Here is a 16,093-nt window from a genome sequence, read left to right as displayed (position 1 = left end):
TCCAAACTCTCACTAAACATTTTCTCCAAATATCTAACTCCAAAACCATTTATGCATACTCCATCAGGCTGTTGAGAGGCAGTTACAGGGTAGACATTGGAGAGTTCTTTCACTTGATGGAACGGCAGGAAGGAGTGATGACAAGGGGCCATTCCTGGAAGTTATGAAAGGAGGCTGTGTGCAAGAGGGTGAGGAGTGGTTTCTTTGCATGGAGGGTGGTTGAACCTTGGAATGCATTGCCTGAGAGAGTGGTTGGAGTGGGAATGGTCAATGGGTTAAAGGAGTGGAATGATAAACTTTGTGTGTTTCTTAAATATGACCTCCCATGATGAGTCGTTTGACTCCATGGAGGCTTGGATAATAATAATAATAATATATAAGTTCTTTCATTTATCAAATTCACTCCAAACATCATTCTTTCTGCACAATCTTCTTACGAACTCATTAGCAGTCCTATCATACTAAGGCAGCAAACTCACAATTTTTACTTCCTTGCTATTCATTTTTGCTTCTTGCAACAACACTTTCATATCTTTTCTCATGATATATTTCTCCCTTTTCAAAGATAATTGTTCCTGCAATGTTATTGTTGATAGTGATGTTTTTTCATTGGTGCAGGACACCAGAGTGTACAGAGGATTTGAAATTGGAAGTGATCACTATTTAGTCTTGAGCAGGATAAAATTGAATTTCATATTGAAAAGAAGAACATATCAGAAAGTTTTAAAGCGAATGAAAGTTGAGCAGCTCTCAGATATGTAGTGTAGACTAAAATACACAAACGTTATTCAAGAAAAGAATGAAAGAGTTTGAGAACAGGAACCAAAAATTCTTTCATAATTCATCAAAAGATGAATTTTCTTGAAAGTCATTGTTTTAAAGTGTTTAGTAAGAATACCTAACGTCACCCAAGATATCGTCATCATATATAGATGGTCATTGAAATTATTTTGTTGTTTTTTACAACATTATTCTGTAAGTGCCCTGCTACTTCATTGTGTAGTTAATGATTTATCTCTAAACAAAAAGTTCATTCTACCTAATTTTTTCATTGTTGGAATTAAAACTGAATTACACAGACTTATGAATTTTATAAATTCTGATGGTTGTGCATATTCCACTAAGTCAGAGAGTTATTGCAATATAAAATGTCGTCATGTCTTTGTAGCCCTGAATATAGTTGAACTGAATGCTGGAACAGTTTGACAAATTTTTGTAAAAGATTCAAATACCAAATTGGAGTAAAATTCATCCCATATAACTGATGTGTGTACAGATGTCACATACTAATATTACTATTACTATTACTAATGATAATGGAACTTCCTTAGTTCAGTTGGTATAAACAAAACCGTTTAGTTAGAAAGACCTGAGTTTGAATCCCATGCATGACTTGAAGAATTTTTATCATTTTTATATTTGCAGAAAATGCCCAAGCTCAGAAGCTTGGACATTTCCTGAAAATTGGTCCCCATGAACACACACATATCTATGGACATAAAACACTTTCTGGATAAAGAAGTAGAAAACCATCTTATTCTCTAATTATTCCTAGTAAAATAGCACTACTACCCCACCAACCATTCAGTTGAGAAAAGAGGAGCATAAGGGGAAATAATAATTATAATAATGATTAAGATTTTTTACATAATCTTTTCTAGATTATGTAAAATACACAAAATGCATACAATGACTGAAAGGAATATCCTTCAAAAAAAAAAAAAAGAGTCACATATCTACATAGCATATATAAAGAATATCATGCTAAGCTTAAATTACATCACAAGTTAATCCATTAAAAATTTCAGTTCTTTTTGATATATACACTTCACTTCATATGTCTTATAATTCATTTTTTGATGAACTGTTCATTCGTTGATTTGTAGTTTCAGCTAATTGTCATGAATTGTTGGTTTTTGATGAAATTGCCTTTCGATAAATTGTGTTTTTGATTAATTGCTGTTTGATGATTTTCTTTTTTGAGGAACTGCCTTTCGATTAATTGTTTTTTCGAGGAACTGATTTTCACTTAATTGTTTTTTGATTAACTATTGCTCAAGGAACTGTTTTTCGATTAATTGTTTATTTGATTAATTGTTTTTTTTGAAATTGACTTTCAGTAAATTGTCATTCGATAAACTGTCTTTCGACTAATTGTTTTCAATGAATTTTCTGGATACCGCTAAACTCAGCAGTAATTTTCCTGGTACATATTGGCATCATGTATTTATAATATCCCATTTTAAATTTCACACACACACACACACACACACACACACACACACACACACACACACACACACACACACACACACACACACACACACACACACACACACACACACACACACACACACACACACACACACACACACACACACACTCGATGTGTGCATATGTTTGTTCTGAGCAATAAATACAAAATGTTATATTCAGACATTGACAATCAAGGAAAGGAAGGAGTAGCCATAGTATTCAACACTAAATACGAGGCTAATCTTCTTGAATGGCAGGCAGTCTCAAGTAGAGTAATGTGGACAAATATCAGCATGGGGAACTAGACAATGAGATTTATTTGTCCCTATGGTCCCATAGAGGGTTCTACTAACATAGAAGTTGAGGAATTTTTTGAGGCTTTAGAGAAAGCAACTGACACAATGAAAAAGGAAAAGTTGGTCCTTGTTGGGGATCTAAATAGCAGAGTAAGAAATGATTGTCAGACAAACAAAAATATTTTGGGAAAATTTGGAGAAAAAAGCCAAGCTAATAATAATGGCAAATACCTGTTTGATTTCTTCTCAGGACATGGACCGGTTATTACTAACATAATGTTCCAACATAAAAATGTGCACAAATTCATATGGAGAGAAGAGGCAAAGAATAGGAAAAGTCTCACTGACTATGTTATTGTTGATAGTGATATTTTCTCATTGGTGCAGGACACCAGAGTGTACAGAGGATTTGAAATTGGAAGTGATCGCTATTTAGTCTTGAGCAGGATAAAATTGAATTTCATATTGTAAAGAATGACATGCAAGAAAGTTTTAAAGTGAATAAAAGTTGAGCAGCTCTCAGATATGAACTGTAGACTAAAATACACAAACATTATTCAAGAAAAGAATGAAAGAGTTTGAGAACAGGAACAACCCTGGAGATTCAGTGTCAAGCCCTGAAGAAATCACTGATTGATTCTGCCAGAGAGGCATGTGGTGAGGTTGTCTGCAAGGATAGAAAATTCAGAACTCCATGGGGGACACAGAAAGTTAAAGAGGCAGTGAAGGAAAAGAAGAAAGTGTATGAAAAGTTCCTGGCAATTAAGTTTTGCTCTTAGAGAATACAGAGATAAATGTAAGAAAGCTAACCACTGTGTAAAACTAGCTAAATAAAAGAGTCATGGGAGGACTTTTGTAAGAACATAGAAAATAAATATCAAGAAGGTGGCAAGATATTCTGGAGGTTGTTGAAGAAGCTTAGAAATGGAGGAAAGAGCACTATAAAAGGAATTAGAGATAGTAAAGGTGACATGAAAACAGGAGAAAAAGATATCCTTGAAGTGTGGAGTAATTACTTCGAAACTTGCATTTTGAATGGCGAACCTATATTATTATTAGACACCTCCAGGGAGTCCAAAGTCTCATCGAGGGAGGGCACTTGCTCTACAGTTCTGTCTCCACAACTACACTAACCGCTGACCATCACCACTAGAATTTCCAAATACAATCACAAACATCCATGCCCATGCTTGGATTCAAACCTGCAGCCATTTGGTTGGAGAGCGGATATACTAACCACTCGGCCAGCCAGGCTGGCAAGTGAACAAGTGAACATATTATAGAACATATATAGAACAGGTGAAACATTTCAGCTACTTAGGCACGATTTTTAGTGAAGATGGTAAATGAAATATGGAAATAGATAACAGAATCAACAAAGCTGGTATGGTAGGAAGTCAACTGAATAAATTTATATGGAATAAGAGAGCAATTTGTCAAAACACTAAATTAGCTGTAAAGAAGACAGTGTTCAAACCAATTTTAACTTATGGATCTGAGAGCTGGGTCAGAAGCAAAGCACTTGACCAAAGACTAGAGACTGCAGATATGAGAGTCCAGAGAAAGATTAGGGGCATGAACAGATGACATCAATGGCAATATCATATTAAAAACCAGGATATTAGGAAAGAACTTGACATGAGCATCCAGGAATTCGTTAGCAGAGCTAATCTCAGGTAGAATGGTAACTTAAACAGAATTATTATTATTTCATCACACCTCCAGGGACTCCAAAGACTCATCAATGGAGATCATCTATTCTACAGCTCCTCGTCTCACTACTCCACAACCTTTATCAGCTAACACCAATGCCATCTACCGCTGACAGCCACTAGTGCTTTCACAGACAATCACAAACATCCATGACAACAGCGGGATTCGAACCCACAGCCTTTTGGCTGGAGAGCGGATACGCTAACCACTCGACCAACCAGGCCAGCATGGGCAAGGAAAGATTAAGAAAACAAGTGTTCTCTGCCAGGTTGGCAAGAAAAAGATCCAGAGGAAGACCAAGATATAGGTTTATTGATACAGTAAAAAGTGCCTTAGAAGATAGAAATATAAGATCTGATAATGTTGGAGTCTTGACAGGTAATGGACTGATTTGGAAGAAAATTGTCAATAGGAAGTTGGTGATGATATAAATTTTGCATGTAGTACTATCATATCCTGTACATCCTTTTGAGGGTATATTGCACACACACACACACACACACACACACACACACACACACACACACACACACACACACACACACACACACACACACACACACACACACACACACACACACACACACACACACACACACACACACACAGAGAGGGCTTGGACACAAACAGATGTGACTGAAATCGCTCCTGCTTTTACCTTGATTTGTGCAGTATCTAACAGAATAACTGGATGTATCTGGTATCGGCTGATAGCTTGTACAGTGATCTATATCACATTGAGTAATTTACTCTACAGTTTCACAGTTCTAAGCGCATATGAGTGAATTTTATTCTCTCTTTATGGACTGAATACTGCTGTTCGGATTGTATCTATCGTTCAGCTACCCTCAAAACAAAGATCCATGCATAATAGGATTAGCTGCTACGCTCCCAACTGCTACCACTGGAAACCTAATTCAATGGAACCGTCGCTTCTAGGAACAAGCTGCAAAACTGTAAGTACATTTTCTTGAACTTTGTACAATAGAAAAGTTAGCCGTTCAATAGGAGGATATAATACTACAACTTCAAGTAATATTAAAATGGTGTCACGGTACGAATTAGAATTCGAAAAAGCCCTAGATTTGCTGTGTAACGTAGCCAAAGTAAGCGGCAATTTAAGGAACGATTTAAAATAGGACATCCTAACCGCTGTAAGTGAACTAACAAAGTTTATTTAAGTTAAGGGATATTACATCCCATATTGTTTCTTAGCCAAATAAGAAACTCAAAGAGTTTCATGCCGAATATAGAAACTATATAAAGTTCGGCAATTCCAAGCGTAAGCAAATACCTGGATAGTGCAGCACCTGACCCATTTGGTAGTGCAAGCTGAGGCAACTCATAGTAAGGGTGGAGCAAGCTCTGATCACTATTCTTGGTATTTACCCATAATGTGAACTTAGCTCCTAGGAGCTGTATTACTGTTCTACATTATGAGAGAAGGTCACTACCCAGACCGGTTTCAACCTTTATTGAGGTCTCATCAGTGAGTAGGTAGACCTAGTTAATACCAAGTTTGTAGCGAACAGAACTTACATCTAGTAAGTACACTTATTCTAATGTAAATATTCTAATTACAATTAGAAATTAGAATTAACAAAGGTTTACAACAAAATGAAAAACGAAACTAAAGTATTGATAGAACAACAGACCAATACAAACAACCAGGGACAGCCTAACTTAGCTCAGCCTACTCAGCTATGCTCGCAAGTGGTTAAAAACAACGCTAAAAATAAAGATGAATCTGAAAACAATCCTTGCTGTAAATTAATAGTCAAACCAATAGCCGAACTAAACAGCGAAGAAACCAAAAATCTCATAAAAGAAAAAATAGACCCAAGAAAAATTAAAATCGGAATCACAAAAATGGAAAACATTAATAAAGGAGGAGTGTTAATTGAATCAAAAGAAAAGGCCGATATAGACTTGTTACATAACGAAATATCTAAGGAATGCAAAGACACGTTAGTAGCAAATCCCAGTAAGAAACATCTTCCGAGGCTGATAATATATGATATTCCCAGTGAAATAGATACGGACAACGCAACAGACTCAATCTGCATGCAGAACGAAGAACTCTTCATCGGCGACACAAAGATGACACAGAAATTTATCATGACAAATAAAAAAATGAACAAAAGAAACTTGATTATAGAAGTCGATTCAATGATGAAGACCAAACTGCTGAAAACCGGTGTCAAAATCCTATGGAGAATTAGCAATTGCGCAGACTACATAAGCGTTCTGAGATGCTTTAACTGCAATAAATTTCACCATCATACACAACACTGCAGGGGAAAAACCACCTGTCCATTCTGTTCTAAAGAACATAAGTTCAGTGAGAGCCCACGAAATAAGTCCGAGATGAATTGCGTAAATTGCCAAAATCACGACAAGCATGCCAAAACCAAAAATGACACCAAACACATGGTATTAAGCAAAGACTGCCCGACATACAATTATCCCGAACAGCTCAAAATTCAAAACATAAATTATGGAAAGCAATAATAAAGCTTGCAGAAACAGCACTACTTCCCTGGTATGTCTTTAAATAAATCTACAACGCTCTATCAAGGCTGTTAATAACTTAACAGAACTCATAAGTAGGAAAAATCTAGGACTGGCATTAATACAAGAACCCTACAACATCAACAACAAAATATGCGGCTTTCCAAGTAATTTTAAAATATTTTACAAAGGATCTGAAAGAAAGAGAGCTGCAATACTAGTGGTCAACCCTGAAGCCAAGGCAATATTAATTTCTCAGCACAGCAACATGGACTCGGTACTAATTGAAATTACGTACAGATGAATTAAAACGTTCGCTGCAAGTATGTATCTCGACTATCACACAGACATAAAACACGACTTAGAAAAAATGAGTGACATTGTGGATTTTACCATCAACCACGGCTTAATTATGGGAATAGATAGCAACGCCCATTCGGTTTTATGGTTTAACGAGAGCACAAACAATAGAGGTAAAAATTTGGAAGAGTTCATAGCATCAAATTCCCTACACATACTAAACGATGACTGTAACACTCCATCATTCGAAAATACCAGAGGAAGCAGCTTCATCGATCTAACGATGGTAAACAGCGCTATTTTACCCCACGTTTCTGAGTGGAAATACGAAGAAGACGAAGCTGTTCTGACCTTGAATAATAAGTTTCATCGTCAGTAACAAAAATTTAAATGGAATAGACAAAAAAACCACCGCATTAACATCGAATACTTCACCAATAAAACTAACCTGGAGAAATTTATAAAAGCATTAAAAAGAGAATTTTCCCTCTTAATCTCAGTACATCACTTTAATGTGAACAACAGCCCAGATTAGACAAAAACCTAGCCATCTGGGCATCAGCACAAAGCGATATAGACTTCCTTGCTTCTGTACTTGCATCAGGTCTGAAAAAAATCTAGCGATCAAACACTCAGAACAACCAAGAAGCTAAACATCGATGGAAGAAAATCAGTACCGTGGTGGAATGATGAACTAACAGTCATAAGAAAACGTGTCAACACACTCAGACGATTATGCCAAAGAACATACAATAACCAAGATTTAAGAGAGAGCAGAAGACAGAACTACTATAAAGCCAAATACAGCTATCAGTCCAAAATTACAAATGCAAAAACAGAATCATGGAAAAAATTTTGTACAGTTTCAATCATATCGAATCCTTGGAATTGCATATATAAATTAGCAGCAAACAAGAACAAGACAACACCTATACTATCAACTATCAAGAAAAAAGACGGCACCTACACTAAAAACTTAGCAGAAACTGCAGCTATTATGATGGAGAAGTTTATTCACGATGACGATGAATCAACAGATGAAGAAATCCACAAAACTTACAGACAAATGGAAACAGACACAGACTTTCCTGATTGATGACTCGTTTGCAGCTAATGAAATCGAGTCAATATTAAGATCAATGGATCCAAGAAAAACTCCTGGAGAAGACGGAATAAGCAGCAACATACTCTTAACAACGTTTCTCGAATTCCCCGAATTCATAACAACAGTTTACAACAAATGCCTCAAAAGAGGACGATTTCCTTCAATATGGGAACACTCAAAAATTATACCTATAATCAAACCAGGTAAAGAAACTTCCGATGAAATTAACAAATACAGACCAATCAGCCTCGTCAATGTTGCTGGTAAGGTACTAGAAAAACTTCTAATAAACCGAATAATGCACCATGTCTACTCAAGAAACTTATTAAATAGCAATCAATACGCATTCAGACCTCAGTCCAGCACAGTAGATGCAATTATGGAAGTGAAAGAGTTCGCAGAACACAGTCTACAGCAAAAAAAGACGTACTACTGATCTCGCTTGATGTACAAGGAGCCTTCGATGCTGCTTGGTGGCCAGCCATAATCAATCAATTAATAGGTTTAAAATGCCCTAAAAACTTACTCAACCTTACAAAAAATTATTTTTCAGACAGAAGAGCAACCATGACACTAAAAAACACTACTGTAATGAAAAAAGTCAAACGAGGCTGTCCACAAGGTTCCTGCTGTTGGCTAGGTTTCTGGAACATCCAGTATGACTTGCTTTTAAGACTCCCTGTCACCACTGAAACAAAAGTCATAGCCTTCGCCGATGATGCGATGATAATGATTCAGGGACGCAATGGCTTACAGTTAGAAGTAATGGCCAACAAAGAACTCTTTAAAATTGCAGAGTGGGCATGCGAGAAGAAAGTTACCTTCAATAGCACCAAGTCTAAAGTGATCCACATCTCATGAAAAAAAATCAAAACAATCTGTAACAGTCTTCCTTAACAGAGAAGTTCTCGAGGTAGCCAGTGAGCTAAAATACCTAGGAGTAACAATAGACGAAAAATTCACCTTCAGTAAGCACATCTCATATGTTGCCGGAAAAAGCTTACAAATAGTAAACCTTCTAGCTAAGTCAACAAGGATTAAGTGGGATTAGGTCAGCGAGCGCTGAAAACGATATATACCGGTGCTATACTACCACTGATATCCTATGCTGCACCTGGCTGGAAACATACACTAAAATCACTAAACAGAGTTCAACGCCTTATAGCCATACACATAATCAAAGGATACAGGACAATATCTTTCAAGGCAGCTTGCATTATTGTAGCTCTAACACCGATCTGCCTGAAAATACAAGAATTATCTCTTATATATGAAGTCACTTCCAGAAGATATATCGAAAGTTACAAAATTGATCCAAATTGCTATGAATGTCCGCTTCACTACAGTAAGTGGCCTCAACCAGCAAAGAAAACAAATATTAAGGAGAAGGAAAGCTCTGAAAGTGATGAATTCCAAATATACACTGACAGAAGCAAAACTGAAAGGAACATTGGTTGTTTGTTCACTGCATACAACAGACAGTCCATAATACAAGAACACTGTTCTAGACTGCATCCTCTCTGTTCCAACAATCAAGTAGAACAACTTGCTATAGTTCAGTCACTCACATATCTCCAGGAATTAGAACTCAACACCTCTCAGCAAAAGACAGCAACAATCTACAGCGATAGTAGAAGCACCATAGACGACATAAAAAACCAGAACAACCATATTGCATTGATAGAACAGACAAGAAATCTGGTTCGAAATTTCACTCTAAAGGAATGGGAAATCAATTTTTGCTGGGTGAAAGCGCATACTGGAATAGCAGGAACCAGAAATTCTCGAAATTGGCAATAAAAATACTTGCAGAAGAGAAAAGACTAAACTTGTGGGAAGAAGAAGAATGGAAAACATCAAAAAACGGATCAACAACAAAAGAATTCTTTCCTAGCATCAGAAACAGACTCCGGCTGAAAAGACACGCCATTTCTCCAGGTTTGACTACGCTACTAACGGGACACGGAAAACTAAGACACTACCTTCACAGATTCCATATCCTGGAATCACCATCGTGCATTTGCAGTCCACACCTTCAACAGACTGTTGACCACATACTTTACGACTGTCAGCTATTGGACTCCATGCGGATGCCCCTAATACAACACGTCATCACTTCCGGAGACAAGTGGCCAGTGTCAAGACAGAGACTTATCGAAAACTATTACATAGAATTAACTAAATTTGCTAATAAAATCAATTTCCAGTCCCTGTGATCTAACATAAATACTGTTATTTGTGAATTATACTGTATAGTGTTAATATATGCATATATAAAAATCTAAATGTAAATATGAAAATTAATACAAATATATAAATAGAAATGTTAATCAGTACGTATAAAGCTACATGTAATATAAGCATTGTAGTGCAATGGAGCATGTATAAATAAATTATCTCCTGATAGGGTTACTATTGGGAGGAAAACGAAACACACACGCACACACTAAATTGAGTAAAATGTAACCAGAAATAATTATTAGAATTACTATTATTCACTAAAATAAAATACTTTTCTGTAGAAAATGTGCAACACACAGCTTTTACTCTGTGCTAAGCTAGTGTTACCCTGATTTTCTAGTAATTGAATCCTGTCCATAACAAAAATAAAATAAGAAAAAATAAATAAAATAAAAAGCACTTCATAGAATTTTTTTATTTGAGGTTATTTTTAAGATAGTTTTATACATTTTACAATAGTTGTTATTATATAATATTAATAGTAAGTATTTTCCTATTATATCCTGAGAATAATAGATTACTTGATTATTTCATATAGGGATTACTTGTGACAGTGCCAGGTGCCTGTTGTTCTCAGTGTAGTGCAGAATATAAATCTTGCAAAGATGGAATTCATTCTTATGAAGTAAGTACACACACACACACATATACAACTGGATAATGGTAGGTTTATTTGAGATTCAGAGCAAATAAACATTTTTATGATACTTAAAATTTCATAAATTAAAAATAAAAAATTTATATGCTTATTGTGATGCTGGATCACAAAATCTAGAAAAGATAACCCAGTTATTGATCTTTTTTTTTTTTTGTGTATATGTGTGGGTGCATGCGATGCATGCACATGTTGAGGGGATACTATCTGTTAGGTACATCCTCATTTAATGATCATAGAATTCATTGCTTTGTTAAAGATGGAATTGTGGGAACCTGCTTCAGGTTATATAAAGCAAATGGGTAGTATGAAAGAATAGTGTGTACTTGGCTTAAGTGACTATATGTGATAACTGGTAACAGACTTACTAGCAAAAGTGTCATAGAAACTGCTGTCTGCTAGATGTTCACACACAGATGTGTGACATCTAGATGAGATTCTAGGATAACACTAGAATTACTCACAAGAGATATCCAAGATACTATGGTAGTACTACATAATTTATAATATTACTAGCTTTCTAGGAAAAATTTGCATCCAAATTAATCTTATTTGTCAGATCTGCAATATTGTCAGATCTTATGTATCAATTCACCAAGATCTTTGTCTTCCTTTTTTCTTCTTTTTTTTTTTTTTTTTGTAATCAAACACTGTTTTGCTAACTTTTCCTTTCTCATTCTGTTTAAATCACCATGATGTCAGTCTCCTTTCTAATAGTTAATTTTTTAAAATATGGTTCTGCCTTTGATGTTATTGTTCATCATTATTCTGGATATGTACCCTCATGGGGGTGTATAGAATATGACAATAGTATTACATAACTGAGTTAACATGATTACTAGCTTTGTATCAAAAATTTTCTTCCAAATTAGTCGGTTATTTGCTATCTTTAATACTGTCATATCTTATGCATTGATATTCAGAGCCACAGCTAACCGCATATCTATCTAGTTCTTACCTTCTTAAACACTTCTTTCTCTGTTTCCTCACCCATTCTGTTTATACGACACTACCACTTTAGTTAATGCTTTGCTCTGCTTTACTCCTCTTATAACAATGTCATACTCCTTTCTAATCTTTCCAAATATTTATTAATAAAATTCTTCTACTGATACCAAACTGTTCATCCTGTAATTTTTCTCTGAAAACTCATGACTGTAGTCTTCATTTTGATGAATTGTTTTTTTATTTATTTTATTATTTTTTTTTTCATGTTGCTCTCACCCACATAAAGTTACTTGTGAAACATATAGTACATTTTGTATGTGGGTGGGCTAGAGATTTTTTTTCTATTTTTGTATCAGTTTTATATATATTTTTTGTATTTTTCATTTATTATTATTTTTTATGTAGTCTGGAAACCCTGCTCTCGAGACCAAACATGGAAATTTTCAAGCCATAGCTCTCCAATAAGCAGGGTGGTGGTCTCACATTGGGCAATGACATTCATTCCTACCTAAAGACAATCATAAATATCTATGCCAATGGTGGGATTCGAACCTGCAGCCTGTTGGTTGGAGAGTGGGTACACTAACCATGCAGCTAACCAGGTCATCAACGGGTTACCCATCATGCTAGCTTGTAGGCTAGTAAATTCTAGCCCAAAAATTTCCATCAGACATAGTAGACTTATTCAAATTTACAATCATATTTGGAAAGTATCAAACAAGTGGAAGAAATGGCAATGGTTTCACTACTATCACAGTGAATCTGGCTGCTGAACATAGATGATGTCTTTGCAGTCTGGAGGAGTTACACAGAACCAGAACTCCATTCATTTCTACAAAAAAGCAACACCCTACATTCTTGTATTAAGTTCATGCTAGAAAAAAGAATCATCAATTTTTTTCTAGCATGAATGGATCCATCTTGTTTCTGCCAGATGTGTATATATCCATCTCTGAACATCAAGACTACATCCAGCTTCGTCAAACCTCACACACATGGCCTAGCACAACACAAGATTGAAAACATTGGCCACAAGATCCAATGGGAAAACACCAAACATGACCACTTATACAAGGAAAGTGCTGAAGCCCTCCTTCATTGAACTAATCTCAATCGTAATGATGGCCTGACCATTCCTAAAGTGTGATTCTATGAAATATAGCTATATACACATCTGAAAAAGAAGTGAACTGTGAATTAGGGGTACTGAGGAAATTGATGTGAAATCGAATAGCTTCCATGTGCAAGTAGCCAAGTTTTGAAGATGAGTCACTTGCAAACAAAGTTTTCATTTGACTCATGCAACTCCCTATTCTTAAGTATGCATAAATCTTACTTGGAACACTCAATAACAAAATTTCTCTGTAATTCTCACATTCGGTTTTATTATTATTTTTTTTTTTTGCATACAGATACTGTGAGAGCTAAATTCTAATAATTTATAATTCAATTTTCTGACTAGTCCTTCTGAATTTTGCATTATAACCACTATAATATTTTCATATTTCTATATTTGAGCATTACTGGTTGAATATCATCTACTTTAGCTGCCTTTCCACATTTCTGATGTTGATTGCTTTTTTACTTCAAGTAACGATATGTACTGATTGCATTCTTTTCTAACATTTCATTGAACAACCAAGTTAATGAAGCTGTGTTCTTTAGCACATTCTCTCAAAACACATAGTGAAATTCCATCTGGTCCCACTACCTTATTGATCTCCAGAGTGCTTAGTGTTTGAAACACATTCTCATTAAGCCAGCCTGGTTGGCCGAGTGGTTAGCATATCTGCTCTCCAGCCAAAAGGCTGCAGGTTTGAATCCTGCCATGGGCATGGATATTTGTGACTGTCTGTGAAAATACTAGTGGTGGTGGTGGTCGGCAGTAGATGCTGTTAGTGCAGATGATGAAAGTAGTTGATAGATTGAGAAACGGAGAGTTGCGGAGTAGGTGCCCTCCCTCGATGAGTCTTTGGACTCCCTGGAGGTGTCATGTAATAATAATAATAATTATTAGTTTTGCATATATCATCATCATCATCATCATCATCATCAAATTCTTGCCATGTACCCTCAAGGGGTGTACAGGATATGATAGTACTACATGAAAAATTTACATCATTACTAACTTCCTATCTACAATTTTACTCCAAATCAGTCTGTTACTTGTCAAAATTCCAACATTACCATATCTTATATTTACATCGTCCAAGGCACTTTGTACCGTATCAATCCACCTATATCTTGGTCTTCCTCTGGGTCGTTTTCCTGCCAACCTGGCAGAGAACACTTGTTTTGCTAATGTTCCTCGCTCATTCTGTTTAAGTGACCATATCACCAGGAATGCATTAGCAGAGATTAGCTCTGCTAATGCATTCCTGGATGCTGACAATGTCAAGTTCTTTCCTAATAGTCTGGTTTTTAATATGATATTGCCATTGATGCCATCTGTTCATGCCTCTAATCTTTCTCATAACTCTCATATCTGCAGTCTCTAGTCTTTGGTAAAGTGTTTTACTTCTGACCCAGCTCTCAGATCCATAAGTTAAAACTGGTTTGAGCACTGTCTTGTATACAGCTAATTTAGTGTTCTGACTAATTTCTCTCTTATTCCATATGAATTTATTCAATTGACTTCCTACCATACCAGCTTTGTTGATTCTGTTGTCTATTTCCATATTTAATTTACCATCTTCACTAAAAATCATGCCTAAGTGGCTGAAATATTTTACTTGTTCCACAGGTTCTCCATTCACAACACAGTTGACATTTTCAAAGATTCTGCCTATTTTCATTGTCTTTGTCTTTTTATTGCTGACCTTCATACCATATCTATTACAACAGTTATTCAATTTAACAGAGAATCTTGCAGACTTGTAGCGGATTTATTTAGAAGTATAACATCATCCGCATAAAGCAAAGAGCTGACATTAACATCTCCAATTTTGATATCATGTTTAATACCACTTTCCTTCATAATGTGATCCATATAGATAATGAATAACAGAGGGGATAATGTACATCCTTGTCTGACAAAAAAATTTAACATTAAACCACCTTCCTGTACTTCCTTCCATTCTAACTGCTGACTTACAACTCAAATAAAGACTAAGTATTGCTTGATATAATGCTCCATTGACACCATATAACTGTAACATATTGAATAGCTTCTCTCTTGGCACCTTGTCATATGCCTTTTCCAAATCGACAAAACTTAAATACAGATCTTTGTTATATTCACATGATTTCTCCACTATTTGTCGTAAAGTGAAGATCTGATCCTTTTCCAAATCGACAAAACTTAAATACAGATCTTTGTTATATTCCCATGATTTCTCCACTATTTGTCGTAAAGTGAAGATCTGATCCTGACATCCTCTATTTGACCTGAATCCAGCTTGTTCTTCACCAAGCTTTTCTTCCAGAATTCTTCTCAACCGTTTCTCACGTATACTTGCATATATCTTACCAGGAACACTCAATAGGGATATACCTCTGTAATTCTCACATTCAGTTTTATTTCCCTTTTTATATATAGGTACTATGAGAGCTCTACTCCAATCATTGGGATTCATCCCTCTGTCCTGGCATTCTGCACTATGCAGTGCAGCCACTGTAAGACTTTTATACCACCATACTTTAGCATTTCTGGTCGAATATCATCTACTCCTGCTGCCTTTCCACATTTCAAGCCTTTGATGGCTTTTTCTACTTCTAGTATGGATATGTATTCCTGACTGCATGCCTGGTCAGTGTTTTTTACCAATGTGCTGTCATCACCGCTTGTTTCATTTAGCAAATTTTCAAAGTAATTACTCCATACTTCAAGGATGTCTTTTTCTCCCGTTTTCATTTCACCTTTATCATCTCTAGCTCCTTTTACAGCACTCTTTCCTCCATTTCTAAGCTTCTTCAACAACCTCCAGAATATTTTGCCACCTTCATGATATGTATTTTCTATGTTCTTGCCCAAGTCTTCCCATGACTTTTGTTTAGCTAGTTTTTAGCTTTCTTACATTTGTCTCTGTATTCTCTAAGAGCACAAGCTGACTTATTTGCCAGGAACTT

The 16,093-nt window shown here is 35.8% G+C and overlaps 1 protein-coding gene across 3 annotated transcripts in view; it reads left to right on the top strand.

Annotated features, from left to right (window-relative positions):
• LOC150099333 (extracellular matrix organizing protein FRAS1-like) overlaps positions 1 to 16,093 on the top strand; it is a 1,385,483-nt gene that overhangs the window by 200,404 nt on the left and 1,168,986 nt on the right. For all 3 annotated transcript variants that reach the window (XM_090403569.1, XM_090403568.1, XM_090403570.1), the window contains exon 11: positions 10,961 to 11,047. In XM_090403569.1, the coding sequence (XP_090259695.1) occupies positions 10,961 to 11,047 (87 nt within the window). The remainder of the gene's footprint in view (positions 1 to 10,960; positions 11,048 to 16,093) is intronic.

Source organism: Typopeltis vanoorti, chromosome 14, assembly GCF_054136105.1.
Source record: "Typopeltis vanoorti isolate ZY-2024b chromosome 14, IOZ_Tvanoo_1.0, whole genome shotgun sequence".
In the NCBI taxonomy this organism is placed as follows: domain Eukaryota; kingdom Metazoa; phylum Arthropoda; class Arachnida; order Uropygi; family Thelyphonidae; genus Typopeltis; species Typopeltis vanoorti.
The sequence above is the reverse complement of the archived record's forward strand: the minus strand, read 5'-3'. Positions and strand labels throughout refer to the sequence as shown.